Source organism: Pristiophorus japonicus, chromosome 18 (assembly GCF_044704955.1).
Source record: "Pristiophorus japonicus isolate sPriJap1 chromosome 18, sPriJap1.hap1, whole genome shotgun sequence".
In the NCBI taxonomy this organism is placed as follows: Eukaryota; Metazoa; Chordata; class Chondrichthyes; family Pristiophoridae; genus Pristiophorus; species Pristiophorus japonicus.
This window is the reverse complement of record NC_091994.1, coordinates 54178524-54206464: the sequence shown is the minus strand read 5'-3', so window position 1 is coordinate 54206464 and position 27941 is coordinate 54178524. Positions and strand designations below refer to the sequence as shown.

General features: G+C 46.6%; 1 protein-coding gene and 1 long non-coding RNA gene across 8 annotated transcripts in view; both read left to right on the top strand.

The window, feature by feature from the left end:
• Positions 1–27941, top strand: part of LOC139228737 (zinc finger protein 462-like) — a 100491-nt gene that overhangs the window by 29788 nt on the left and 42762 nt on the right. For all 7 annotated transcript variants that reach the window (XM_070860051.1, XM_070860052.1, XM_070860053.1 and 4 more), the window contains 2 exons: positions 2239–2288; positions 2680–2844. In XM_070860051.1, coding sequence (XP_070716152.1) covers positions 2239–2288; positions 2680–2844 — 215 coding nt within the window. The remainder of the gene's footprint in view (positions 1–2238; positions 2289–2679; positions 2845–27941) is intronic.
• Positions 16750–27609, top strand: LOC139228739 (uncharacterized). The gene is made up of 4 exons (XR_011587607.1): positions 16750–17342; positions 25209–25443; positions 25555–25711; positions 25839–27609. It is a non-coding gene; the product is annotated as an uncharacterized lncRNA (long non-coding RNA).

Here is a 27941-nt window from a genome sequence, read left to right as displayed (position 1 = left end):
TGAGGCATCAAACTGAGTTTGCAGTGGTTTAGTTTGGTTTATTTGTGTGGAATATTAAGGATAACTAATTGGAAGCTTGCTTTTTATTGATAAAGCTATGGTGAAGATTCTACAAAAAGGGCAGATCTAGCTTATGTATTTTTAATCTCATTCTAACTTCATGTTTCATACTATCAACTAGCCTATGTTTTCCATGCAAACCAAGAGTGTCTGTACTGCTGTGCTATCATTGGAGAAAGTTCAAGTGATGTAAAATAAGAGGATATTCTCACATTTTAATGGCTGGTTACTGAGTGTTCTTGGCAGAGATTGACTAGTCAGCAGTCTAACCTTTTCAACTAGAGGAAAGTATGTGACTTTGGCTAGGGGTATGTTGGGTGGTTAGTGTGCTCAACCTAAAAGTTTATCTTGTGCACTAATGATTTTTAAAAATTTTGTTTTCCCCCTCCATTTTCTCCACTCCATACCTCTGTTTTGAAGGTTCCAGCTGGTTCCACTGTTGATGGCAGCCACAGGGTTATTCACATGGTAGCCAAGACCATAAGTGTTGGCAAGCTATTTGAATCGGATCGGGAGGAATTGTATTGAAGTTTTCTCTTGTATTCAACTGAAATCTCCACACATGCAAGCTTATCAGCAGGAGTTACTGGATATTGGCCAAAACTGAGAACCCTGGTTCACTAATTTTCTCCCTTTCCTAACCCGGGACACTGGGACTAGTTGTAGTGCTTCAATCCTGGTCAAGATCAGCAAATTCAACCCAGGACATATTGAGTTTTTACCCACTGAGACTTTCCACTGGCCTGAATTTCCACATATTTGTCAGCTAGTAAACTGGCATAATCTGGACGGGCAGGGAGCTGTTTTCATACCCTTCACCTGATTCATGGGATCATGGGGGGGGGAGGGCGGATTTTAACACCAAAAAATGGGTGGGTTGCGGTTGGGTGGGAGGTTAAAGTTTAAAAAAATAACTGAATCCCGACCCTGTAATGTATTTGCTTCATGGGTTCTTTGCTTAAGAGTTCATAGCTCGTTGGTTTATTAGTAAAGGGTTTAACAATCACACTAGATATTACCAGTTCATCCACCAGGCTCACAGCCACCTGCCTTATAATGGGATCCCCTGAACCTAACTCGCTGGGGTTTTATAGCGGCAGAACAGGTGGGTGGGCAGCCATCCCATCTTTCCCTCCCCCTTCCAAGACCAATATATCTTTCTGGTGGTTTGGTGCTCAGACTGAATGCAGTGCTCCAGATGGAGTCTCACTAGAGATCTGTACAGCTGTATCATAACTTCCACCCCTTTGTGTTCCTGCCCTCTTGAGATAAAGGCCAACATTCCATTAGCACTTTAAATGTGTTTTGTACATGTCCACTAGCTTTTCGCTACTTCCTCCTCCTTGTCCTCATCCTACATTTTAGTATTTTGACTAAATTGCATGCTTTGGACTCTTATCTCAGAGATTTCATCAAAGTGTTACTTAATTTCCTTGAAAACGTGTCTTTTTTTTTTGGGTGGAGGGAGGGTGCTGTGGAGACGCAGAGGATTAAATAAAATTACAAAGCTGCTTTACTCCTACTTTTGTAAACTGTGGCCGGCAGCATCATCTGCTGTCAGGTCTTTGTAATGGTACTTTAAGGGTTAGGCTCTATTTATGATCATGCATGCTTTCTTATGCTCTGAAATCCAATGTGCTCACTTGACCGTATGCCTGATTGGAAATGCTAGGGGTGGAGAATTTGAGGGGGTCAAAACTGATCCTACCCTGCTGAAGCTAATGTTTTAATATGTTTTGTTTATAATATTTTCCACATTGATGTTTAAAACCTCTTCAAATTACATCTTAAAAACCTCTTCAAATTACATCTTAAAAACCTCTTCAAATTACATCTTAAAAACCTCTTCAAATTACATCTTAAAAACCTCTTCAAATTACATCTTAAAAACCTCTTTCTGATAATACACCGTTCAATGCATATCTTCAGTCAATTAAACCTTTACCACAAGTACACTGGTTCAAACGGAGGATAGATGCAAGGCCTACAAACAATTCCTGCACATCGGGGATGTTTTGTGCTTCATCTGAGTCCATTCGCTAATCTTGCAGCTTGAAAACAGCTGAAGCGTTCAGATTGAAATTTCTTGTTAACTTTAAGTAGAGAATGAAGTATGGTAATTAAGAGGACCTTGAATTGTGGTTGGAAAAGCTAATTTTCTTTTTCTTTTTACCTCAGTAAAAAAAACAAGAGCAGCTTGAAAAATGGCATCCAGACTGCTAGCTCAGGTATTATGATATCTTGCTTTGGATTGTTATCAAATGTTGGCCGTCATTACATTTGGCTTATTTTAAAGGCCACACAATCCGAGCTGCTCCTACTCAGGAGATGAAAGTTACTAAAGTACATTGTTTGCAATACTAGAATATTATTATGCAAAATTACCTGCAAGAATTACATTATAGATGGGCAATAGATCAGTTTATTTTCTCGTGGGTAAAGCCACAGTGAAGTTATATGCTACATAAATACTTGCAAAGTTCAGTTTTATTGGGGTTGGAGGTCGAGAAATTAGCATGATTTTTACCAGATTAGTTGTACTAGAAAGTAGAATTATGTATAAGCTAATGTACAATTTTTTTAATACCGAAATGCATTTCTTCTATAAAAATGTTACAGAAGGCAAAAGCTATAGATGCCCCAGATGTTCTTACTCTACCCCACTGATTGGACAGCTAAGGTCTCATTCACTCAAAGTGCACGGAAGATTTCTTATGCCAAAACTGCGTGCTGCAGTTTCAGATGCTCAAAAGACTGAAGGATATGTGTACCAAGCATTAAATGGTAGGACCAATCAGGCCATTTTTCAGGGTGGTGGTTGTACTGTGTAAGAGAGGTCATCTGAGGTCAAGTCATGCTTGTGTTTTAGCTAACTATTGTAAAGGTTGATGAATAACTAATCAGTAAATATAGGGAGATGGAAAACCTGTCTGATGTATTTAGTGATGTTGCTCTATACAATTATAATTCTTATTCTATATAAATATTAACTTCTATATTTACTGAAGGTTACACATGTCTGCCTTATTGTCCTCAGTGTTTCAGTTAGCATGCTGCTGGTGTCAGTGGATCTGTTGGACTTGGCCAACCATTTAATAATTTCCTGTTTTATGTTGTCACTCCTGGGTGAATAGTTTAATTTATCTGTGCTTGTGGGTCATTCTTGTAGTATGTCCAATCTGCAAAAAGGAAAATTAATACATGTATAGATTTGGTTCAGGTTAATACCCATACCAACTCTGTAATCTCTGAATTGACTCAAGCCAGTCTCAATCCCTGTGAGTACCAGCAGAAGAATTTTCAGTAACATTTTTGTTCAAGCACAATGTATGGAATACGAAAATAGTGAATAAGGTAGACGAAGAGATAACTGTTGGGAAAGTGAGAGGAGCTTTAATTTTCTTCCTGTCATATATGTAACCTTCATGTAACAACACTGCAATATGGTATATACTTGAGAAATGCACACCTTGACCACAGGGGTGAACTTGTGGGAGACACTCCTCACCTGGTCATCCAGGTATATAAAGGGAGGTCCCACCCAGGTTCATCACTCCTTGGTCCTGTGACTAAAGGTGCGGGTCACAGAGTGACCTTGTCCATAGAATGTGCCTCGTGTGAATTTGTGGTATTGTGTAAGGACTTTACAGTGGCGATGAGAAACGGGAATCAACGACCCACGAGAGCGGCCACCGGAAGTATAGGAACGGTACTGTGTTGGTGAGGACTGGGACGATTTCATTGAGGTTTCAGCAGAGGACTGGCTGGGAGATGCAATAACCGACAAGCAAAGGGCTCATCTACTGACCAGCTGTGGATCTAAGACTTATGCGCTCATGAAAGACCTGTTAGCACCCGAGAAGCAAGCTAATCAGTGAGCACCTCAAACCGGCGAGCAGCATACACATGGCTCGACACAGATTTTATACCCACCGACGTCGGGAAGGACAGAGCACACGAACTGCGTTGCGGACCTCCGGCGCTTGGCCAGCCTCTAAGTTCACAGATGCCTGCAGGGGGGAGATGCTAAGGAATTTCTTTATTGAGGGCATCGGTCATGCCGGGATTTTCAGAAAGTTAATCGAGACCAAGAACTTGACCTTGGAAGCGGCGGCGTTGCTGGCTCAGACTTTTATGGCGGGGGAGGAGGAAACCAAGATAATATACGCGCGTAACTCTGACTCCAACATGGCGATGGATCGGGCGGGGCAATATCATAAACGCGACTCAGAGCCCAGCAGGCAGGCAAGGGCAGTTCAGTAGACACCAGAACAGGTTTTCAACACAGACAATGGCAGGCTGAACGGACATTTACGCCATCCCAGTGGACAATGCGTTCTTGGATGGGGCCATTGACACCCACTAACGGGGTGCTCGAGCAGTCAAAGGGACAATCAGCGAGGAATGCCTGGTAACAGCTCTTTTGTTCACAACAATGGGAATCTCAGTTTATGCTGGAGGTGTGGGGGCAGACAAGCTGCTAGGACTTGCATGTTTCAACAGTTCGCCTGCAGAAATTGTAACCTCACTGGCCATTTAGCCAGAATGTGCAGGAAGCCTGCCACCAGGCTAATTTACGAGGCAGATGGACCAGAAGAGGGGTCTGCGAGGCAGGATGATGCTTGGGGCAAATCAATGGACGCTGAAGTTCAGCGGGTTCATGTGGTAAACATTCACAGCTCGTATATCAAAACGCCACCTATGATGATGAAGGTCCTATTAAACGGCATCCCGGTACGCATGGAGCTGGACATGGGGGCTAGCCAGTCACTCATGAGCGGACAACAATTTGACAAGCTATGGCCACTCAAAGCCAGCAGACCCAAACTAGAACGCATTGAGACTCAATTACGGACGTCCACCAAAGAAATCATTCCAGTGCTAGGCAGTGCAATGTTGGCTGTCACACACAATGGATCAGTGAACCAGCTGCTGCTCTGGATTGTCCCGGGCAATGGTCTTGCACTGTTGGGGAGGAGCTGGCTAACTGAGATGAACTGGAAATGGGGGGATGTGCACGCAGTGTCATCTGTGGAGCGAAGTTCATGCTCGCAGGTCCTACAGCAATTTGAGTCGCTATTCCAACCTGGCGTTGGGAAGTTCAAAGGTACCAAAGTAGTGATTCGCATCACCCCGGATGCCAGACCAGTGCACCACAAAGCCAGAGCTGTGCCGTATGTGATGCGGGAGAAAATTGAAAGCGAATTGGACCGTTTGCTGAGAGAGGGCATCATCTCGCCCGTTGAATTCAGCGACTGGGCGAGCCCCATTGTTCCCGTCCTAAAAGCGGATGGCTCAGTCAGGATCTGTGGTAACTACAAGGCCACTATCAACCGGGTGTCACTACAAGACCAATACCCGCTTCAGAGAGCGGAGGATGTTTTTGCCATGTTGGCAGGCGGCAAGCTGTTCACCAAGTTCAGCCTACATGACCCAAGAACTGGCCGAATCCAAACTACTGACCACAATCACCACGCACAAGGGACTGTTTGTTTACAACAGGTGCCCGTTTGGCATTCGATCAGCGGCCGCGATCTTTCAAAGAAACATGGAAAGCCTGCTCAAATCCATTCCTGGAACGATTGTATTCCAGGACGATATCCTCATCACTGGTCAGGACACCGAGAAACACCTCCACAATTTGGAAGAGGTGCTACGCCGACTGGATCGGGTAGGCCTGCGACTCAAGAAGCCCAAGTGTGTGTTTTTGGCTCCCGAAGTCGAGTTTCTGGGCAGGAGGGTTGCTGCAGACAGGATTCGGCCGACCGAATCCAAAACTCAGGTGATTCGACGAGCGCCCAGCCCCGGCAACACATCGGAGTTGCGTTCATTTCTGGGACTCGAACTATTTTGGGAACTTGCTGCCGAACTTAAGCACATTGTTGGAGCCGCTACACCTGCTCCTGCGTAAGGGTTGCGATTGGTTTTGGGGGGACTGTCAAGAACGGGCTTTCAAGCGTAACCTACTCTATTCAAATAAATTGTTGAACCTGTACGACCCCTGTAAGAAATTGGTTCTGACATGTGATTCATCGTCCTATGGGATTGGGTGCGTGTTGCAGCAGTGCAATGCTGAGCAGTGCAACTCCAACCTGTGGCTTCTGCCTCCAGGTCGCGTGCTCAAGCAGAACGTAGATATGGGATGGTTGAGAAGGAAGCACTTGCATGTGTCTATGGGGTGAAAAAGATGCACCAGTACCTTTTTGGCAGGAGGTTCGAATTAGAAACGTACCACAAGCCGTTAACATCCCTGTTGTCAGACAGCAAGGCTGTCAATGCCAATGCGTCAGCTCGCATACAGCGATGGGCTCTCACGCTGGCTGCGTATGACTACACCGGCCTGGCACTGAAAATTGCGCTGACGCGCTCAGCAGGCTTCCACTGGCCACCACTGAGGGGGCAGCGGAGCAAAGCGCTGAGATGGTCATGGCCGTTGATGCCTTTGACAGCGCAGGCTCCCCTATCACAGCCCACCAGATCAAAATCTGGACCAACAGAGATCCCCTCCTATCTTTGATTAAGAAATGTGTCCTGACTAGGGATTGGGCGTCCGCGCACGAAGCATGCCCTGAGGAGGTAAGACCATTTCACAGGCGGATGGATGAGCTCTCCATGCAAGCTGACTGCCTGCTATGGGGCAGATGGGTAGTCATGCCCCAGAGGAGCAGGGAAGCTTTCATCAGGGAACTCCACAGCGAGCACCCAGGCATTGTGCTGATGAAGGCCATTGCCCGGTCACACGTTTGGTGGCCGGGAATTGATTCAGACCTGGAACACTGTTCGCAGGTGCACGACGTGTGCCCAGCTGGGTAATGCCCCCAGGGAGGCCCCGCTCAGCCGTGGCCCTGGCCCACCAGAGCTGAGAACAAATACGGGGTCACCAATTTCTATACATCTCCCCCTTGAATTATGGTCATGGCACTCATTTTGGGACTGGCGCTTGCCTTCAACAATGTCGGACAAGGCAGGATGAATGAGGGACAGCCAAGTTGAGTGCACGTTTCATAAGGAGCTCCGCGGGCGGGACCCCAGTGAACGAGTGCGGTCGGGACCTATAGGCCAGCAGGAGGCGCGATAGGCGGCATTGAAGGGAGGGACCTTGAATCCTGAGCATGCCTTGTTTTATGATTTGGTCCGCATATTCTGCCTGGCCATTGGAGGCCGGCTTGAACGGTGCTGTCCTGACATGGTTGATGCTATTACCAGACATGAACTCCCGGAAGTCGTAGCTAGTGAAACATGGGCCATTATCACTAACGAGGATGTCCAGCAAACCGCGGGTCGCAAAGACCACACGTAGACTCTCCACACTGGTGGATGTCGTGCACTAATTCACAATGATGCACTCGATCCATTTTGAGTATGCATCAACCGCAGTGAGAAACATTTTCCCCATGAACGGGCCCGCGTCGTCTATGTGAATGCGTGACCAAATGGCTTGAAGGTACTGTAATAGACAAAGAGGAGAATAGGGTCATCGTGGTTAAACCTAACAATGGGCAGATATGCCGCAAGCATCTAGACCAAGTTTTTAAAAAAAAGGTTCAGCATGGACTCTGAGGAACCTGAGGAAGATCATGAGATGGTATTCACACCACCGCCGGTGAACGAGCAACAAGAACAATCAGCAGCATGCACAGTCCCTGCGGTCAGCCCGGAATCACCACAGGGGACAGACATGCAGGCCAAGGCTCAACAGCCAGAGCCCCAACTGCAGTGCTCCAAGAGGGAGCGCAGACCACCCAAAAGACTTAACCTGTATCCCAATAAGATGTTGGGGGGGGGGTGGGGGGGTGGCGGGGGTGATGTCATGTATGTAACCTTCATGTAACAACACTACAATACTGTGTACACCTGAGAAATGTACACCTTGACCACAAGGGGTGAACTTGTGGGACTCCTCACCTGGTCATCCAGGTATATAAAGGGAGGTCCCACGCAGGGTCATCACTTCTTGGTCCTGTGAATAAAGGTGTAGGTCACAGAGTGACCTTGTCCATAGAATGTGCCTCATGTGGATTTGTGGTATTGTGTAAGGACTTTACACTTCCTATCTGCTGACTTGTGAAATTGGCCATAAATGAAGTGCTTAACGAGTCAGTCGAAAAAGGGACTTGGATTTGTATGTAAATTTCAGCACTAAATGCAGCAGCAGTTCTTTGTACAAGAATAGCAGATTACATTTTGATTTTTCTGTTTCAATAGCACTAAATTATTCTTGTAATTTTGTTTCAGTGAAACAACTTGCTCTTTTCCCAGTGCACTATCATGACCTTTCTATTCAGTTGTATGATTTGCTTATTACTGCAGGTAAAGGTTACACAGACAGATAGGGAATGGATGACCAACAGGAAGAGCAGTGGTCTCCTGCAATCATTCCCCTCCAAAACAGATACACCACTTTTTGGGTACTGTTTGGGGGATGAGGGGGGATGATATGATAGGCCAGTAGCAGCCAAGTCCATGGCACCGTGGGTGGCTCTACTGCACAGGAGGGCAGGAAAAAGAGTGGGAGAGCTATAGTGGTAGGGGATTCTATTGTAAGGGGAATAGATAGACGTTTCTGCGGCTGCAATTGAGACTCCAAGATGTTATGTTGCTTCCCTGGTGCAAGGGTCAAGGATGCCTTGGAGCGGTTGCAGGACATTTTGAAGGGGGAGGGTGAACAGCCAGTTGTCGTGGTGCATATAGATACCAACGATATAGGTAAAAAAAAAAACGGATGAGGTCCTACAAGCTGAATTTAGGGAGTTAGTAGTTAAATTAAAAAGTAGGACTTCAAAGGTAATAATCACAGGATTGCTACCAGTGCCATGTGCTAGTCAGATTAGGAATCGCAGGATAGCTCAGATGAATATGTGGCTTGAGCAGTGCTGCAGAAGGGAGGGATTCAAATTCCTGGGACATTGGAACTGGTTCTGGGGGAGGTGGGACCAGTACAAATCGGACGGTCTGCACCTGGGCAGGACCAGAACCAATGTACTAGGGGGAGTGTTTGCTAGTGCTGTTGGGGAGGGGTTAAACTAATAAGGCAGGGGGATGGGAACCGATGCAGGGCGACAGAGGGAAGTAGAATGGGGGCAGAAGCAAAAGATAGAAAAAAGAAAAGTAAAAGTGGAGGGCAGAGAAACTCAAAGCAAAAAGAGCCACATTACAGCAAAATTTTCAAAGGGCAAAGTGTGTTTAAAAAGACGAGCCTGAAGGCTCTGTGTCTCAATGCGAGGAGTATTCATAATAAGGTGGACAAATGAACTGCACAGGCATTAATGAATGAAAATGATATAATTGGCATCACAGAGACATGGCTCCAGGGTGACCAAGGCTGGGAACTCAACATCCAGGGCTATTCAACATTCAGGAAGGATAGACAAAGGAAAAGGAGGTGGGGTAGCGTTGCTGGTTAAAGAGGAGATTAATGCAATAGTTAGGAAAGACATTAGCTTGGATGATGTGGAATCTATATGGGTGGAGCTGCGGAATACCAAAGGGCAGAAAACGCTAGTAGAAGTTATGTACAGACCACCAAACAGTAGTAGTGAGGTTGGGGACAGCATCAAACAAGAAATTAGGGATGCGTGCAATAAAGGTACAGCAGTTATCATGGGCGACTTTAATCTACATATAGATTGGGCAACCAAACTGGTAGCAATACGGTGGAGGAGGATTTCGTGGAGTGTATTAGGAATGGTTTTCTAGACCAATATGTCAAGTAACCAACGAGAGGGCTGGCCATCTTAGACTGGGTGATGTGTAATGAGAAAGGACCAATTAGCAATCTTGTTGTGCGAGGCCCCTTGGGGGAGAGTGACCATAATATGGTGGAATTCTGCATTAGGATGGAGAATGAAACAGTTAATTCAGAGACCATGGTCCAGAACTTAAAGAAGGGTAACTTTGAAGGTATGAGGCGTGAATTGGCTAAGATAGATTGGCGAATGATACTTAACGGGTTGACTGTGGATGGGCAATGGCAGATATTTAGAGACTGCATGGATGAACTACAACAATTGTTCATTCCTGTCTGGCGTAAAAATAAAAAAGGGAAGGTAGCTCAACCGTGGTTATCAAGGGAAATCAGGGATAGTATTAAAGCCAAGGAAGTGGCATACAAATTAGCCAGAAATAGCAGCGAACCTGGGGACTGGGAGAAATTTAGAACTCAGCAGAGGAGGACAAAGGGTTTGATTAGGGCAGGGAAAATGGAGTACGAGAAGAAGCTTGCAGGGAACATTAAGGCGGATTGCAAAGGTTTCTATAGGTATGTAAAGAGAAAAAGGTTAGTAAAGACAAACGCAGGTCCCCTGCAGTCAGAATCAGGGGAAGTCATAACGGGGAACAAAGAAATGGCAGACCAATTGAACAAGTACTTTGGTTCAGTATTCACTAAGGAGGACACAAACAACCTTCCGGATATAAAAGTGGTCAGAGGGTCTATTAAGGAGGAGGAACGGAGGGAAATCTTTATTCGTCGGGAAATTGTGTTGGGGAAATTGATGGGATTGAAGGCCGATAAATCCCCAGGGCCTGATGGACTGCATCCCAGAGTACTTAAGGAGGTGGCCTTGGAAATAGCGGATGCATTGACAGTCATTTTCCAACATTCCATTGACTCTGGATCAGTTCCTATCGAGTGGAGGGTAGCCAATGTAACCCCACTTTTTAAAAAAAGGAGGGAGAGAGAAAGCAGGGAATTATAGACCGGTCAGCCTGACCTCAGTAGTGGGTAAAATGATGGAATCAATTATTAAGGATGTCATAGCGGCGCATTTGGAAAATGGTGACATGATAGGTCCAAGTCAGCATGGATTTGTGAAAAGGAGATGATGCTTGACAAATCTTCTGGAATTTTTTGAGGATGTTTCCAGTAAAGTGGACAAAGGAGAACCAGTTGATGTGGTATATTTGGACTTTCAGAAGGCTTTCGACAAGGTCCCACACAGGAGATTAATGTGCAAAGTTAGAGCACATGGGATTGGGGGTAGTGTGCTGACGTGGATTGAGAACTGGTTGTCAGACAGGAAGCAAAGAGTAGGAGTAAGTGGGTACTTTTCAGAATGGCAGGCAGTGACTAGTGGGGTACCGCAGGGTTCTGTGCTGGGGCCCCAGCTGTTTACACTGTACATTAATGATTTAGACGAGGGGATTAAATATAGTATCTCCAAATTTGCAGATGACACTAAGTTGGGTGGCAGTGTGAGCTGCGAGGAGGATGCTATGAGGTTGCAGAGTGACTTGGATAGGTTAGGTGAGTGGGCAAATGCGTGGCAGATGAAGTATAATGTGGATAAATGTGAGGTTATCCACTTTGGTGGTAAAAACAGAGAGACAGACTATTATCTGAATGGTGACAGATTAGGAAAAGGGGAGGTGCAACGAGACCTGGGTGTCATGGTACATCAGTCACTGAAGGTTGGCATGCAGGTACAGCAGGCGGTTAAGAAAGCAAATGGCATGTTGGCCTTCATAGCGAGGGGATTTGAGTACAGGGGCAGGGAGGTGTTGCTACAGTTGTACAGGGCCTTGGTGAGGCCACACCTGGAGTATTGTGTACAGTTTTGGTCTCCTAACTTGAGGAAGGACATTCTTGCTATTGAGGGAGTGCAGCGAAGATTCACCAGACTGATTCCCGGGATGGTGGGACTGACCTATCAAGAAAGACTGGATCAACTAGGCTTGTATTCACTGGCGTTCAAAAGAGTGAGAGGGGACCTCATAGAAACGTTTAAAATTCTGACGGGTTTGGACAGGTTGGATCCAACCTGTCCAAACCCGTCAGAATGTTCCCAATGTTGGGGAAGTCCAGAACCAGGGGTCACAGTCTAAGGATAAGGGGTAAGCCATTTAGGACTGAGATGAGGAGAAACTTCTTCAGCCAGAGAGTGGTAAACCTGTGGAATTCTCTACCACAGAAAGTAGTTGAGGCCAATTCACTAAATATATTCAAAAGGGAGTTAGATGAAGTCCTTACTACTCGGGGGATCAAGGGGTATGGCGAGAAAGCAGGAAGGGGGTACTGAAGTTTCATGTTCAGCCATGAGCTCATTGAATGGCGGTGCAGGCTAGAAGGGCTGAATGGCCTGCTCCTGCACCTATTTTCTATGTTTCTATGTTTCTATAAATTGGCCAGAAAAAGCAGCAAACTGGAGGACTGGGAGAAATTTAGAATTCAGCAGAGGAGGACAAAGGGGTTGATTAGGAGGGGGAAAATAGAGTAGGAGAGGAAGCTTGCCGGGAACATAAAAACTGACTGCAAAAGCTTCTATAGATATGTGAAGAGAAAAAGATTAGTGAAGACAAACGTAGGTTCCTTGCAGTCAGATTCAAGTGAATTTATAATGGGGAACAAAGAAATGGCAGACCAGTTGAACAAATACTTTGGTTCTGTCTTCACGAAGGAAGACACAAATAACCGTCCGGAAGTACTAGGGGACCAAAGGTCTAGTGAGAAGGAGGAACTGAAGGATATCCTTATTAGGCAGGAAATTGTGTTAGGGAAATTGATGGGATTGAAGGCCGATAAATCCCCTGGGCCTGATGGTCTGCAGGGTACTTAAGGAAGTGGCCCTAGAAATAATGGATGCATTGGTGATCATTTTCCAACAGTCTTATCGACTCTGGATCAGTTCCTATGGACTGGAGTGTAGCTAATGTTAAAAAAGGAGGGAGAGAGAAAATGGGTAATTATAGACCGGTTAGCCTGACATTAGTAGTGGGGAAAATGTTGGAATCAATTATTAAAGATGAAATAACAGTGAAATTGGAAAGCAGTGACAGGATTGGTCCAAGTCAACATGGATTTATGAAAGGGAAATCTTGCTTGACAAATCTTCTGGAATTAGTAGAGTGGACAAGGGAGAACCAGTGGATGTCGTGTATTTGGACTTTCAAAAGGCTTTTGACAAGGTCCCACACAAGAGATTAGTGTGCAAAACTAAATCACGTGCTATTAGGGGTAATGTACTGACGTGGATAGAGAACTGATTGGCAGACAGGCAGCAGAGAGTCGTGATAAATGGGTCCTTTTCAGAATGGCAGGCAGTGACTAGTGGGGTACCGCAGGGCTCGGTCCTGGGACCCCAGCTATTTACAATATACATTAATGATTTGGATGAAGAAATTGAGTGTAATATCTCCAAGTTTGCAGATGACACTAAACTGGGTGGTGGTGTGAGCTGTGAGGAGGACGCTAAGCAGCTGCAGGGTGACTTGGACAGGTTAGGTGAGTGGGCAAATGCATGGCAGATGCAGTATAATGTGGATAAATGTGAGGTTATCGACTTTGGGGGCAAAAACACGAAGGCAGAATATTATCTGAATGGTGGCAGATTAGGAAAAGGGGAGGTGCAACGAGACCTGGTTGTCATGGTACATCAGTCATTGAAAGTCGGCATGCAGGTACATCAGGAGGTGAGGAAGGCAAATGGTATTTTGCCCTTCATAGCTAGCGATTTTGAGTATAGGAGAAGGGAGGTCTTACTGCAGTTGTACAGGGCCTTGGTGAGGCCTTGCCTGGAATATTGTGTTCAGTTTTGGTCTCCTAATCTGAGGAAGGACGTTCTTGCTATTAAGGGAGTGCGGCGAAGGTTCACCAGACTGATTCCCGGGATGGCTGGACTGACCTATGAGGAGAGACTGGATCGACTGGGCCTTTATTCACTAGAGTTTAGAAGGATGAGAGGGGAATCTCATAGAAACATATAAAATTCTGACTGGACTGGACAGGTTAGATGCAGGAAGAATGTTCCCGATGTTGGGGAAGTCCAGAACCAGGGGACACAGTCTAAGGATAAGGGGTAGACAATTAGGACTGAGATGAGGAGAAACTTCTTCACTCAGAGAGTTGTTAACCTGTGGAATTCCCTACCGCAGAGTTGTTGATGCCAGTTAATTGGATATATTCAAGAGGGAGTTAGATATAGCCCTTGCGGCTAAAGGGATCAAGGGGTATGGAGAGAAAGCAGGATAGGGATACTGAGGTGAATGATCAGCCATGATCTTATTGAATGGTGGTGCAGGCTCGAAGGGCCAAGTGTCCTACTCCTGCACCTATTTTCTATGTTTCTATTAAATAAAATCACCAAAATTGGGCAACATTGAGAGAAACTCAATTGTTCCAAATTAAAGTAATAGTGAAAGCGTATAGTAAAGGGTCGTAAAATGATTAATTGTCTAACTATTAACTACATTGTCTAGGGAATCATGAGATAGCTTCTGCTTGCTGCTGAGAGGTCCTAACAAATTGGAAAACTGCAAATGTAATGCTCCTAGTTAACAAAAAGGAGGGAGACAGAACGCAGGAAACTATAGACCAGTTAGCCTAACATCTGTCGTTGGGAAAATGCTGGAGTGAATTATTAAGGACGCAGTAGCAGGACATTTATAAAAGCCTAATAGTCAAGCAGTCAGCATGGTTTTATGCAAGGGAAATCATGTTTGACAAAATTGCTGGAATTCTTTGAGGATGTAACGAGCAGGGTCGATGAAGGAGAACCAGCGGATGTGGTGTATTTGGATTTCCAGAAGGCATTCAGTAAGATACTACATAAAAGGTTACTGCACAAGATAAAAGTTCACTGGGTTGGAAGTAATATATTCGAATGGATAGAGGATTGGCTAGCTACTAGAAAACAGAGTCGGGATAAATGGGTCATTTTCAGGTTGGCAGCAGTAACTAGTGGGGTGCAGGGAGCAATAGACTGTACGCACATTGCCCTGCGAGCATCTTTTCAGGATGCAGAGGTGTTTCGGAACCGAAAGGGATTCCACTCCCTGAATGTGTAACTAGTTGTTGACCACAAGTAAATTATAATGGCAATTAATGCAAAATTTCCAGGGAGCATCCATGATGTGCACATCTTGCGTGAGAGCACTGTCTCTGACATGTTTAAGAGTCAGCCACAAGGTCACAGTTGGATGGATAAAGGATATGGCCTTGCCAACTGGCCCATGACACCCCCCGCCCCCCTCCACCCCCCCCTCCCCCTCCGGCGAAAGCCCCAGACGGAAGCCGAGAAGCACTACAACGAAAGCCATAGAGCCACACGCAATATCGTCAGACAATTGGAGTGCTTAAGCTACGCTTCAAATGCCTGGACAACTCTTGAGGCAACTTACAATACCACCCTGAGCAGGTCGCTAAGTTAATTGTGGTGTGCTGCATGTTGTATAAATTAGCTATCTGGAGGGGACAAGAATTGCCAGATGGGACTGCCGGTCCACCTCCGGAGAGAGGGGAGGAGGACGAGGAGGACGAGGAGGTTGGACAAGGACCTCCGAGAGGACAACCTGGCTGGTGTTGAAACCATGCTCCCACCTCATTCTAGACCGCAGAAAAAGCCCTGTGGTAGTTACGCAGTTGCAAGACTGTTGCGTCAGCAGCTCATAAATCAACGCTTTGCGTGAAGTTACATTGGTGACAGTTACAGTTGTTACATTACATTTCATCCTTGCCTGGCCTCGCCATTGTTTGCAAACTTTGTATTGATGTTTAACTTTTCTGTTATTGGAAGAAACTGCACAACAATGTTAAGTTAAATAAAAAATATTTAATGATTACAAAATTTTTTAAGACATTTTTTAAACAAATATATAGTCAACCCCCCCACCAACAGCGGAAATGTTTTAAATAACAGTAACAACATTAGTAACAGCATAATATACAACAGTATAAAACCAACAAACTTTCAAAAACAATTATAAATATAACAAACACCCACCCAACAGTCAACAAATTTATTAATAATACAAAAAATACAGTTTCACCCCCCCCCCCTCCCCTACTTGCGACCTTGCCTTGCCTTTACCCTCCACCCCAGTCAGAACCCCCTCCCACTTACACCCGCCCTTCTACCCACACCAAGCCGCCTTGTAGCAGGGCATCTCGAGCGCTGCTGCTGTGTGGGGTCTGACGATGGCAGTCAAAGCTGAGGCTGGAGAGGACATTTGCAAAGAAACGTCCTCCAAGTCAGAAGCAACTGCTTCGTCCTGACTCGCATCCATTGGCAATGGCGGTACGGCACCTTGGGGTGCAGTGCTGTATTCCGAGACCACAGCCTGGCATCCATGGAATCAGCTATTCTCTGCATTGCCGCAACCATCCGCGGCATCTCCTCCGAAACTATCGCGGTCAGAGCGGCAACGTGCCCAGTTAACCCGCCCATTGCCTGGAGGAGCTCTCGACCAATGTCCAGGTTGACTTCTGCCGGTCTGGGAGCAATCCGACCTCACTGAACCAACGTCCGCAGGGTCGGCGCAGGCATTGAACCACTCAGGGTGCCCTGCTGCAAGGAGCTTGGCCCCACTGCTTCCTCGGTGGACGAGGACGTGGCCGCAGGAACATTTGAACAACCTGCTGCAAGCTCTTCTTCCACTTCCTCACTGTCCTCGGTGGACAAGAGGACTTATACGAGCAGAGGAGAGGCTCTTGCCTCCTTGCCTCCAGATACAGCCTGGGGACCTAGAAAACATAAATGAGGTTAGTAGAAGAGAAGGTGATGCCAGAGTGACATGAGAATGCTTACACTATCTAGGCATATGTACGAGGTGCAACACTACTGCTAAATATCACCGACAGACGTCACATAATTAACAACATGATAGTACAGAATCTGTATTGCATTACAATGATATTTCACGATCCCATCATTAATTACATAACATTGTATAACATTACATCAATCATATATTGAACTGAAATGGCATTAAATTAATTTAAATCTAATGATTTATATATTACTCACGTGGTACAAAACAGGTTCAGCACCATCATGGGTGGCCGAACAATTGTGGACCCCCACTAACGTTAATGCCCGTTCCTCAGTCGGTGAGTTGGCACAGGTCTGCCGGTCCTCCTCCAGTCTGCTTTTGCTCGGCCCGGTTTTTTGAGTTGCTTCTGCTAGGGTGACAAGAGCATGGCATAAGCTCTTGCCTAGGTACTATTACAGATATTAATAGATGCCTGTACTATTAATACACAGCACACACAATCCACAATTAGTCATCACCCTTGCTATTCATCATCTGCTCTGATGGTGCTTGCAGGCTGGGGGCCACCACGCTGCTCCTTCCGCTCCATGAAGGAGCAGCATGGCAGCCTGGCCCAGCAGTCTGCGTGGCCCCCGGCCTGCGAGCACCATCAGAACAGGCCAGGGAGCGGAAGGAGCAGCATGGTGCCATACCACTCCAGGGAGCAGCACGTGCTGGAGCAGGAGAGCAACAGCAGCAAAGAGACCTACTGGATTTGATGCCACCAAGCTCCAAGTCGGTGATTGGAGCGTGGGCAGGTACTACAGTAGCGGCGAGGTCGGGGCGAAGGAGCGGCGATAGATTGCAGAGGGACGTGATCGGGGCCAAGGAGAGGGGTGAATTCGGGGCTTATAGAGGCGAGGGCCCGGGGCAGCATTGGTCAGCCCACACTGCAATATGTGTGCACATTAGGTCAGAGCAGCAGAGCTGGTCTCCAGTTGTCTTGATTAATCCTTGCCACTGGACCAAGACCTAACTCTGTCAAGCCCCTATGGTGGCTGGTGTGCAACGGCCACCACATGTTAAAATCCACGCACTGGCATCTTCCACCCTCCAAGATTTAGTTCGGGACCTAGAATATTCGGTCCTTCATTGAAACTCCTGTGAACTGTTTGGCGTGGAAGCAAGTCATCCTCGACTCGGGACTGCCTATGATGATGATTGTTATGATATTCATCATTAACGTTATATGCTAATACGCTTAGTATGCAATTGAATGCATGGTTATCTACGGTCTGAGAATAAATTTAATAAGATTGAGGTTAGGAACTAAAGCATGACATCAAGATTACCAGCTTAATTACAATCCAGCCGATCTACATTTAGCTTAATGAGTCATTGCATCATTATAATAAATTTAATACTTACTCTTCCGGAACCAACAAGGTTGTTCCAGCGCTTGGGGCATTGATTTGGCTCACGGACGTCATGTGCCGCCAACGAGACCACCTCTGCGATCTCCGCCCATATTCGCTTATAAATCCTGGGGGGTGGTTTCCCACGACCACCCCGGGTCAATTGGGCCTAATGAGTTTCTACTTCGTGGATGAGGGCAGCATTGGCCTCCTCGGAAAAACGCTTGGCATGCCTTCTGACACCCATCTCCTTTCCCATCTCACCCAGATCACTCCCTTCATCCATCTTCTCCACCCGTACGACATCACTCAATGCCACCTCTACGTGCTCTATTATTTATAATTATTTTCCGGCAAAAATCAATTATTCAATATCCAATCCACAAAACCAGTTCTCTCTCTCTCGTGCAGAAGACCCCTGACCTCCTGAATTGTCGCAGGAAAAGTTAAGGCCGTTGCTATGGATGCCGGCCTTGCACGATGGAATAAATCGCTAATGCCCATTTCACATTGTTATGGCTAATGCCCAAATTAAAAACTCAAAACTAGTGGTTTTTAAAATGGGTGATATTCCGGCGATCCCAAAAAATATCACTAACACCTGAAATATCACCATTTTTAGGTGATATCGATCCTGATGGAAAGTCTAGCCCCAAATCTCTTCTGTGAGCAATGAAATACAAATTCCGAGCCAAGAAATTCAACTAATAATGCGGCAAGCAGCACAAGATGACCGAAGTGAATATATAATGGAGATAGCTAGACTTATCATAGTTATATAATATATTTTATGCTGAATGGCTGTTGATGAAAAATAGATGCATAAAATGTTGTCTGGAATGAGCAACAGGAAAGGACATATAGCGCCTTTCATGTCCTCCGTCTATCCAAAATGCTTCAGTGAAGTACTTTTGAAGTGTAGTCAAAGTTGTAATGTACCCAAATACCCCTTTTTAGAAAGTACCCTGCTCTATCCTTTCATGGTCCATAAAATCGTGGAAATCTACAGCACAGAAGGAGGCAATTCAGCTCATCGTGTCCATGCTGGGCGACAACATGCTATCCAGGTTAATCCCACTTTCCAGCTTTTAGTCCGTAGCCTTGTAGGTTACTGCACTTCAAATGCATATCCAAGTACTTAAAAAATGCTATGAGGGTTTCTGCCTCTACCACCCTTTCAGACAGTGAGTTTCAGACCCCCTCTGAGTGGAAATAAAGTCTCCTCAAATTCCCTTTAAACCTCCTACCAATTACTTTAAATCTATGCCCTCTGGTTATTGACCCCTCTGCTAAGGGTAATAAGTCCTTCCTATCCACTCTATCTTGACCCCTCATAATTTTATACACCTCAATTAGGTCTCCCCTCAGCCTCCTCTGTTCCAAAGAAAACAACTCACTTAGCCGGTTTGTATCCCTTTGCAGATTCTTTCTGCCCTCCTCACAACTTGCTTTCCTACCAATTTTTGTATCTATTATGTATCTGTAAAGCATGCACTCCCATGTTCAGCCACCAGGGAGCGCATCCCCTGAAGTCCCAAGGTATCCCAGCATCCCTTCGGAACACTGTATATAAGCCGGCCCCTAAGGTCTGTTCCTCAGTCTGGAGTGTCTTATTAAAGACTGAGGTCACTGTTACTTTAACCTCCCTGTGTGCAGTCTCATCTGTGTTAGGAACACAATAACTGGCGACGAGTATATGAATCCAATGCAAAGATGCAACAAACTGTGGACATCCTGGAGAAGTTCTCAGAGGGTGAGGACTGGGAATCCTATGGCTAGACCAGTACTTTGTAACCAACGAGCTGGACGGAGAAGGAAGCACTACAAAAAGGAGAGCGGTCCTCCTCACGGTCTGCAGGGCACCGACCTACAGCCTCATGAAGAATCTTCTGGCTCCGGTGAGACCCACAGATAAGTCGTATGAGGAGTTGTGTACACTGGTTCGGGAGCATCTTAACCCGAGGGAGAGCATGCTGATGGCGAGGTATCGGTTCTACACGTGCCAGCGATCTGAAGGTCAGGAAGTGGCGAGCTACGTCGCCGAGCTAAGGCGACTTGCAGGACAATGTGAGTTTGATAGCTACCTGGAGCAGATGTTCAGAGACTTTTTTGTACTGGGCATTGGCCACGAGACCATCCTACGAAAACTTTTGACTGTAGAGACACCGACCCTCAGTAAGGCCATTGCGATAGCACAGGTGTTTATGTCCACCAGTGATAACACCAAACAAATCTCTCAACACACAATTTATGCACATTGCTAGCACTTAACTGGAACTGTGTTTGCGAGCAGAAATGTACAGGGCAGAAACCACGAGTCTGCAACTGCCAACAGGCCTCAGATGACTCGGGGTCCGCAACAAAGGATAAATGCAAGGCAATTCACACCTTTTTGCCGTTGTGGAGGCTTCTATTCATGCCACTTCAAAGGGTATGTTTGCAAGAGCTGTGGAACAATGGGGCACCTCCACTGAGCTTGCAAATCTGCTAACCACCACGTGGCAGAGGAAGATCGGTCCATGGTGGATCAAAGCAATTTCGAGCCTCAGAGGAGGCAGATACTGAAGTACACGGGGTGCATACATTTTCAACGAAATGTCCACCTATAATGCTAAATGTAAAATTGAATGGCTTACCCGTAGCCATGGAACTGGACACTGGCGCTTGCCAATCTATCATGATTAAAAAGATGTCGAGAGACTGTGGTGCAACAAGGCACTCAGACTAGCCCTGAGCCCCATCCACACAAAACTGAGAACGTACACCAAAGAGCGCATCACTGTCCTGGGCAGCGCCATGGTCAAGGTCACCTACGAGGGCACGGTGCACGAACTGCCACTCTGGATTGTCCCGGGTGATGGCCTCACACTGCTTAGAAGGAGCTGGTTGGGCAAAATCTGCTGGAACTGGGATGACATCCGAGCGCTATCACATGTCGATGAGGCCTCATGTACCCAGGTTCTTAACAAATTTCCTTCCCTTTTTGAGCCAGGCATTGGAAACTTTTCCGGGGCGAAGGTGCGGATCCACTTGGTACCAGAGGCACGACCCATTCACCAGAAGGCGCGAGCGGTACCTCACATGATGAGGGAGAGAGTGGAAATCGAGCTGGACAGGCTGCAACGCGAGGGCATCATCTCCCCAGTGGAATTCAGCGAGTGGGCCAGCCCGATTGTTCCAGTACTCAAAAGTGATGGCATGGTCAGGATTTACGGCGATATATAAAGTAACTATTAATCATTTCTCACTACAGGACCAATACCTGCTATCTAAGGCAGACGACCTATTTGTGACGCTGGCAGGAGGCAAGACGTTCAAGATCGACCTGACTTCGGCCTACATGACGCAGGAGCTGGAGGAGTCTTCGAAGGTCCTCACCTGCATCAACACGCACAAGGGACTGTTCATCTACAACAGATGCCGATTTGGAATTCGGTCGGCTGTAGCGATCTGCCAGAGAAACATGGAGAGTCTACTCAAGTCGGTACCACGCATGGTGGTTTTTCAGGACGACATATTGGTCACGGGTCAGAACACCGTCGAGCACCTACAAAACCTGGAGGAGGTCCTCCAGCGACTGGATCGCATAGGGCTGTGGCTGAAGAGGTCGAAATGTGTCTTCATGGCAACAGAAGTGGAGTTGTCGGGGAGAAAGATCGCGGCGGACGGCATTCGGCCCACAGACGCCAAGACAGAGGCCATCAGGAATGCGCCCAGGCCATACAACGTCACGGAGCTGCAGTCGTTCCTGGGACTCCTCAGCTATTTTGGTAACTTCCTACCGGGGTTAAGCACCCTCCTTAGAGCCCATACATGTGTTATTGCATAAAGGTGAGAACTGGGTATGGGGAAAAAAACAAGTAATTGCTTTTGAGAAATCCAGAAACATTTTATGCTCCAACAAGCTGCTTGTATTGTATAACCCATGTAAAAGACTTGTGCTAGCATATGATGCGTCGTCGTACGGAATCGGGCATGTATTACAACAAGCTAACGTTGCGGGGAAGTTGCAACCTGTCACCTATGCCTCCAGGAGCTTTAAGGCTGAGGGGGCCTACAGCATGATTGAGAAAGAGGCATTAGCGTGTGTGTTCGGGGTAAAGAAAATGCATCAGTACCTGTTTGGTTTCCAGCTCAAATTTGAGGCCAATCACAAGCTCCTCATATCCCTGTTCGCTGAAAACAAGGGGATAAATATTAATGCCTCAGCTCGCATGCAAAGATGGGCACTTGCACTATCGACGTATAACTATACCATCCGCCACAGGCCAGGCACCAAGAACTGTGTGAATGCTCTGTTGGCTACCATTGCCCACCATGGGGTGGAAATGGCGCAGCCTGCAAACTTGTTGATGGTGGCACAGCCCGCATGATGGTCATGGAAGCGTTTGAAAATGATAAATCACCTGTCACGGCCAGCCAGATTAGGACTTGGACCAGCCAAGATCCTCTGCTGTCCCTAGTAAAGAAAACTGTGTACTGCATGAGAGCTGGGCCAGCATCCCCGTTGAAATGCAAGAGCTAATCAAGCCGTTCCAGCGGCGAAAGGATGAGCTGTCCATTCAGGCAGACTGCCTGTTGTGGGGTAACCGCGTAGCCCTACCCAAAAAGGGCAGGGAGACATTCATCTCGGATTTCCACAGCACACACCCGGATATAGTAATGATGAAAGCGATAGCCAGATCCCACGTGTGGTGGCCCGGTATCGACTCTGATTTAGAGTCCTGTGTACGGCAATGCGTGTGTGCTCAGTTGAGCAATGCGTCCAGAGAGGTACCACTAAGTTTGTGGTCCTGGCCCTCCAGACCATGGTCGAGGATCCATGTCGACTATGCGGGCCCGTTTCTCGGTAAAATGTTCTTGGTGGTGGTGGATGTTTTTTCAAAATGGATTGAATGTGAAATAATGTTGGGAAGCACCGCCACCGCCACCATTGAAAGCCTGAGGGCCATGTTTGCCACCCACGGCCTTCCTGACATACTGGTCAGTGACAATGGGCCATGTTTCACCAGTGCCGAATTTAAAGAATTCATGACCCGCAATGGGATCAAACATGTCACCTCGGCCCCGTTTAAACCAGCTTCCAATGGGCAGGCAGTGCAGGCAGTACAAACCATCAAACCGAGCCTTAAACGAGTCACAGAAGGCTCACTCCAAACCCGCCTGCCCCGAGTACTGCTCAGCTACCGCACGAGACCCTACTTGCTCACAGGGGTGCCCCCTGCTGAGCTACTCATGAAAAGGACACTTAAAACCAGACTCTCGCTGGTTCACCCCAACCTGCATGATCAGGGAGAGGGCAGGCGGCAGCAACAAAATGTAAACAATGGTCGCGCCAGTGTGTCACGGGAAATTGATCTGAATAACCCTGCGTATGTGCTAAACTATGGACATGGTCCCAAGTGGATCGCGGGCACGGTGATAGCTAAAGAAGGGAGTAGGGTGTTTGTAGTCAAACTAGACAATGGACAAATTTGCAGAAAGCACCTGGACCAAACGTGGCTGCGGTTCACAGACTGCCCTGAACAACCCACAACAGTCACCACCTTTTTCGAGCCCACAACACACACCCCCAAAGGATCAACGACACCACCCCGCACCAGGAAATTGAACCCATCACGCCCAACAGCCCAGCAAGGCCAGGCTCACCCAGCAGCCCTGCAGGGGCAACAACACGCCAGCCCAGCGAGGGCACAGCCAACACACCAGAACAGACGTTTGTACCGAGGCGGTCCACCAGGGAAAGAAAGACTCCCAACCGCCTCACCTTGTAAATAGTTTTCACTTTGACTTTGGGGGGGGGAGTGATGTTGTGTATCTGTAAAGCATGCACTCCCAGGGATCCCAGCATCTCTTGGGAACACTGTATATAAGTCGTCCTCTAAGGCCTGTTCCTCACTCTGGAGTGTTTTAATAAAGACTGAGGTCACTGTTACCTTAACCTCCCTGTGTGCAGTCTCATCTGTGTTCGGAACACAATAGTATCATCGGCAAACTTGGCTATATTACACTCTGTCCTTTCATCCAAATCATTAATATAGATTGTAAATTGTCGAGGCCCCAACACCAATCCCTGTGGCACCCTACTCGTTACCGTTTACCAACCAGAAAATGTCCCATTTATCCCGACTCTCTTTTCTGTTAGTTAGCCAATCCTCTAGCCATACTAATATATTACCCCCAACCCCGTGAGCTCTTATCTTGTGTGGCACCTTATCAAATACCTTCTGGAAATCCAAATACACCACATCCACTGATTTCCCCCTTATCCACTCTACTCGTTACATCCTCAAAGAACTTCAGCAAATTTGTCAAACATGATTTCCCTTTCATGAAACCATGCTGACTCTGCTTGACTGTATTATGCTTTTCCAAATGTCCTACTACTTCCTTAATGATGGACTCCAGCATTTTCCCAACAACAGATGTTAGGCTAGCTGGTCTATAGTTTCCTGCTTTCTTTGTCCCTTTTGGTAGATTGCAACCAATGCATCGCTATCTTTTCAGCCACTTCTTTTAAAACCCTAGGATGCAGGCCATCTGGTCCAGGGGACTTGTCCACCTTTAGTTCCATTATTTTACCGAGTACTTTTTCTTTAGTGGTAGTGATTGTTTTAAGTTTCCCCCTCCCTAGAGCCCCTTGATTATCTATTATTGGGATGTTTTTGTCTTCTACCGTAAAGACCGATATAAAATATTTGTTCAAAGTCTCTACCATTTCCATGTAACCCATTATTTATTACCCAGTCTCATCCTCTAAGGGGCCAATGTTTACTTTAGCTACTCCCTTCCTTTTTATGGCCCCAAATTTCCCTAGATGCTTAGAGCAGCCGACTTCCTGGGGGGGCGGGGGGGGGGAAAAGCGGCAAAAATCTACCTGTGAATTTGGCCACTCCCTCGTCTTCTGGATCCATCGGCGTCGCGCAGCAAAATCTGGGGTGCTGGTGGGGTGGGGGAGGGCGGAACTTCGCGGCTGGCAGGTGGGCAAGGCTTGAGCCCAGTGTGTTGTGTAGTGCCGGCAAGGGCACGCATGACTGTTTGAGCGTGTACGCATGCGCGATGGGCGGTTAAGTTTGCGCGAATGTTCAGTGTAACAGGAAGCTTGACAATTGGCCAATTAAAGGGCGAGCGTCCTCAGAATAATTGGTTATGGAGCATATATGAAGGTGTGGTCTGAATATTGATTTTTGTGTGGCTGAGGGAGTGGAAAGGAGTGCTGGAGAGGTGTAAGTGTGATCTTTGAACATTACCTGCGTTTGAGTCCAATAGACGAATGGTGCAAGACGAACCAAGAATTTTCTCCATGAGGAATTGGAGAAAATAGTGACTAATTGAGGAGAAATGGCTGGAGCAAGATATCAGCAAGAGTGGTCCATCAAAGGTCTCGCCCAAGGAAATGAGAAAAGGATGGAACCTCGTTGCAGAAGAATTCTCTGTTGGGGTCAACACCGCACGATCTGGAAGCCAGTGCAAGAAATGGCAGGACGTTGGTCAAGTAGTGATTGTAAATATTATCTTCTTTAAATTGAATTGCAGTGGAAAATGTGAGCATCTGTATGTGTCCCACCCATCAGAAGCGCACCATGTCTGACAATTAATATTTTCATCTTTGCAGAAAAAATTGGTCCACAACAAGAGGGAGAGAACTAGAACAGGAGGAGGTCTGCCAAATCCGCACCAACTGACAACCCTGGAAAAGAGGGTTACTGCCTTGCTGACTCACACCGGCAGAAAAAGAATCAGCTCTGCACAAGCTGGACCCACACGTGAGGGTGAGTCATTAAAATGCATAGTGGCCCTTCAAATCAACCTGCTGACTGACGCGTGAGACTACTCATGCCACCCATCCTGCCCCCTTCTGTGCTGCTAACCATTTGACTGTTGTGTTGTCTTTTGCAGAAGAAGATGACACTCCAAGATCCTGAGGATCCAGATACGTGCATTCCAGACCAAGGCGGGTGGGGGTAGGAGGGATCCATGGAAATGTGTGCTCAGGAGAATGCTGACCGCGATATGGATCAGGATATATCACAGGACATCACGCTGCCAGAATCTTCCATTAGCTCCTCGGCAACCTTCCATGGGTTCACACCTTCCGAGGTCGCGGGTCCGAGTGGCGGTCGGGAAATGCATCTTGGGACACCCAGTCCTCTACCGTCCCAGCCTGCGCCTCGCACTGGAGGGGTGCCACTAGGCAGACCCATGGCGAGGGGAAGGAGAAGCCGACCAGTCTCTCCTGAGAGGCAGCCCTCAGCAGAGGTTAATCAGGTTGTTTCATTGGGTGAGGAGACCAATGCCCTCACAAGATCACTTGTGGCGGCTGTCAGTGGGGTGCGTGATGAGGTCGCGACACTGGTGAAATCTCTGCACTAAGACGGGAAGTCAGGGCTGGCATTTCAGAGGGTGTGCAGACGATGGCAGATGCCGTGAGGGAGCTGGCTTCTGCAATAAGGGCACAAAGGCCGGAGACTCAAATGCCACTCCCACTTCACTCCATGTACCAGCCACCGGTCAGACCCAAGCCGGGCCCCCAAACCCCCCCCCCCCCCAACATCATCACCGACCCTATAAGGAAGTGCACTTTCCCCAAGATGTGGGTGAGGGATGGGTGCAGACTTTGTTTCCTGTTGTGGCTGCTGTTGTTGGTATCGTTGAAGTGCACTATAAAATTTACAATAAAAGATACTTTGCATTAAAACTGAATCATCCTCCATTAGGACCATGCAACATTTAGAGTCAACTGTAAAAAGTAAAAATTCCTCACCCCTACAGTCATGCATGCCTGCCGCCTGTCGCCCTGGCGGGAAGGCTAGCCAGTGCGTTCTGCAGTCGGCAAGGTAAGACTGCTCTATTTTCTGTCGCTGATTTATCTTTTATTTGTGGTGATGTTGTGCAGCGGTTGTGCTGAAGAGGTTGTAATGTTGTGCTGATGTTGTGAAGGTCTTTAGAGCTTTGGAATCCTCTAACTTACCCCCCACCCTATCTCTGGATACCTGCGCTGATTTCTTAAATGTAGGGAAGGTTTTTCTGTGCCAACAAAAGTGGCCACATACACTGGTCTAAGTTAGTTTGGAATAACTTTCAGCTGGCCAAATTTGCTTCTATTGCCAGAAGAGGTGTAAGTGGCATGTCACGCCCCCTTTTGGAGAAAACAAACTAAACTAGAAAAAAACCTAACTAACTGACTTACATTGGAGCAATTTAAATGGGGAAATTTGCTATTTTTAAGTTACTCCAAAAAAGGCTACTTACTCCAAAAAAAAACGGGGCAACTCTTGGGGAAATTTGGGCCCTATATACCTGTAGAAGCTCTTGCTATCAGTTTTTATATTTCTTGCTAGTTTACTCTCATTATCCAGCTTCTCTCATTTTTTTAGTCGTCCTTTGTTTTTTTTAAATTTCCCAATCCTCTGGCCTCTTACTAATCTTGGCAACATTGTATGCCATTGTTTTCAATTTGATCCCATCCTTTATTTCCTTAGTTAGCCACGGATGGTTCTCCCTTCTCTTAGAGTCTTTCCTTCTCACCTGGAATATATTTTTGTTGAGAGTTATGAAATATCTAATTAAATGTCTGGCACTGCTTATCAACCATCTTGTACTTTAATCTATTTTCCCAGTCCTCTTTTGCCAACTCTGCCTTCATACCTTTGTAATCGTCTTTATTTAATATCAGGACACTTGTTTGAGACCCAACTTTCTCATCCTCCAGCTGAATATGAAATTCAATCATGCTTTGATCACTCTTTCCTAGAGGATCCTTTACTATGAGATCATAGTATTATTATTATTAATTCAGTCTCATCACATAGTACCAGATCTAAGATAGCCTACTCCCTGGTTGATTCCACAACGTACTCTTCAAGGAAACCACCCCAGATACACACTGAACTCTTCCTCAAGGTTACCTTGGCCAATTTGAGTTGTCCAATCAACATTAAAATCGCCAATGATTATTGCCATACCTTTCTTACAAGCCTCCATTATTTCTTGATTTATACT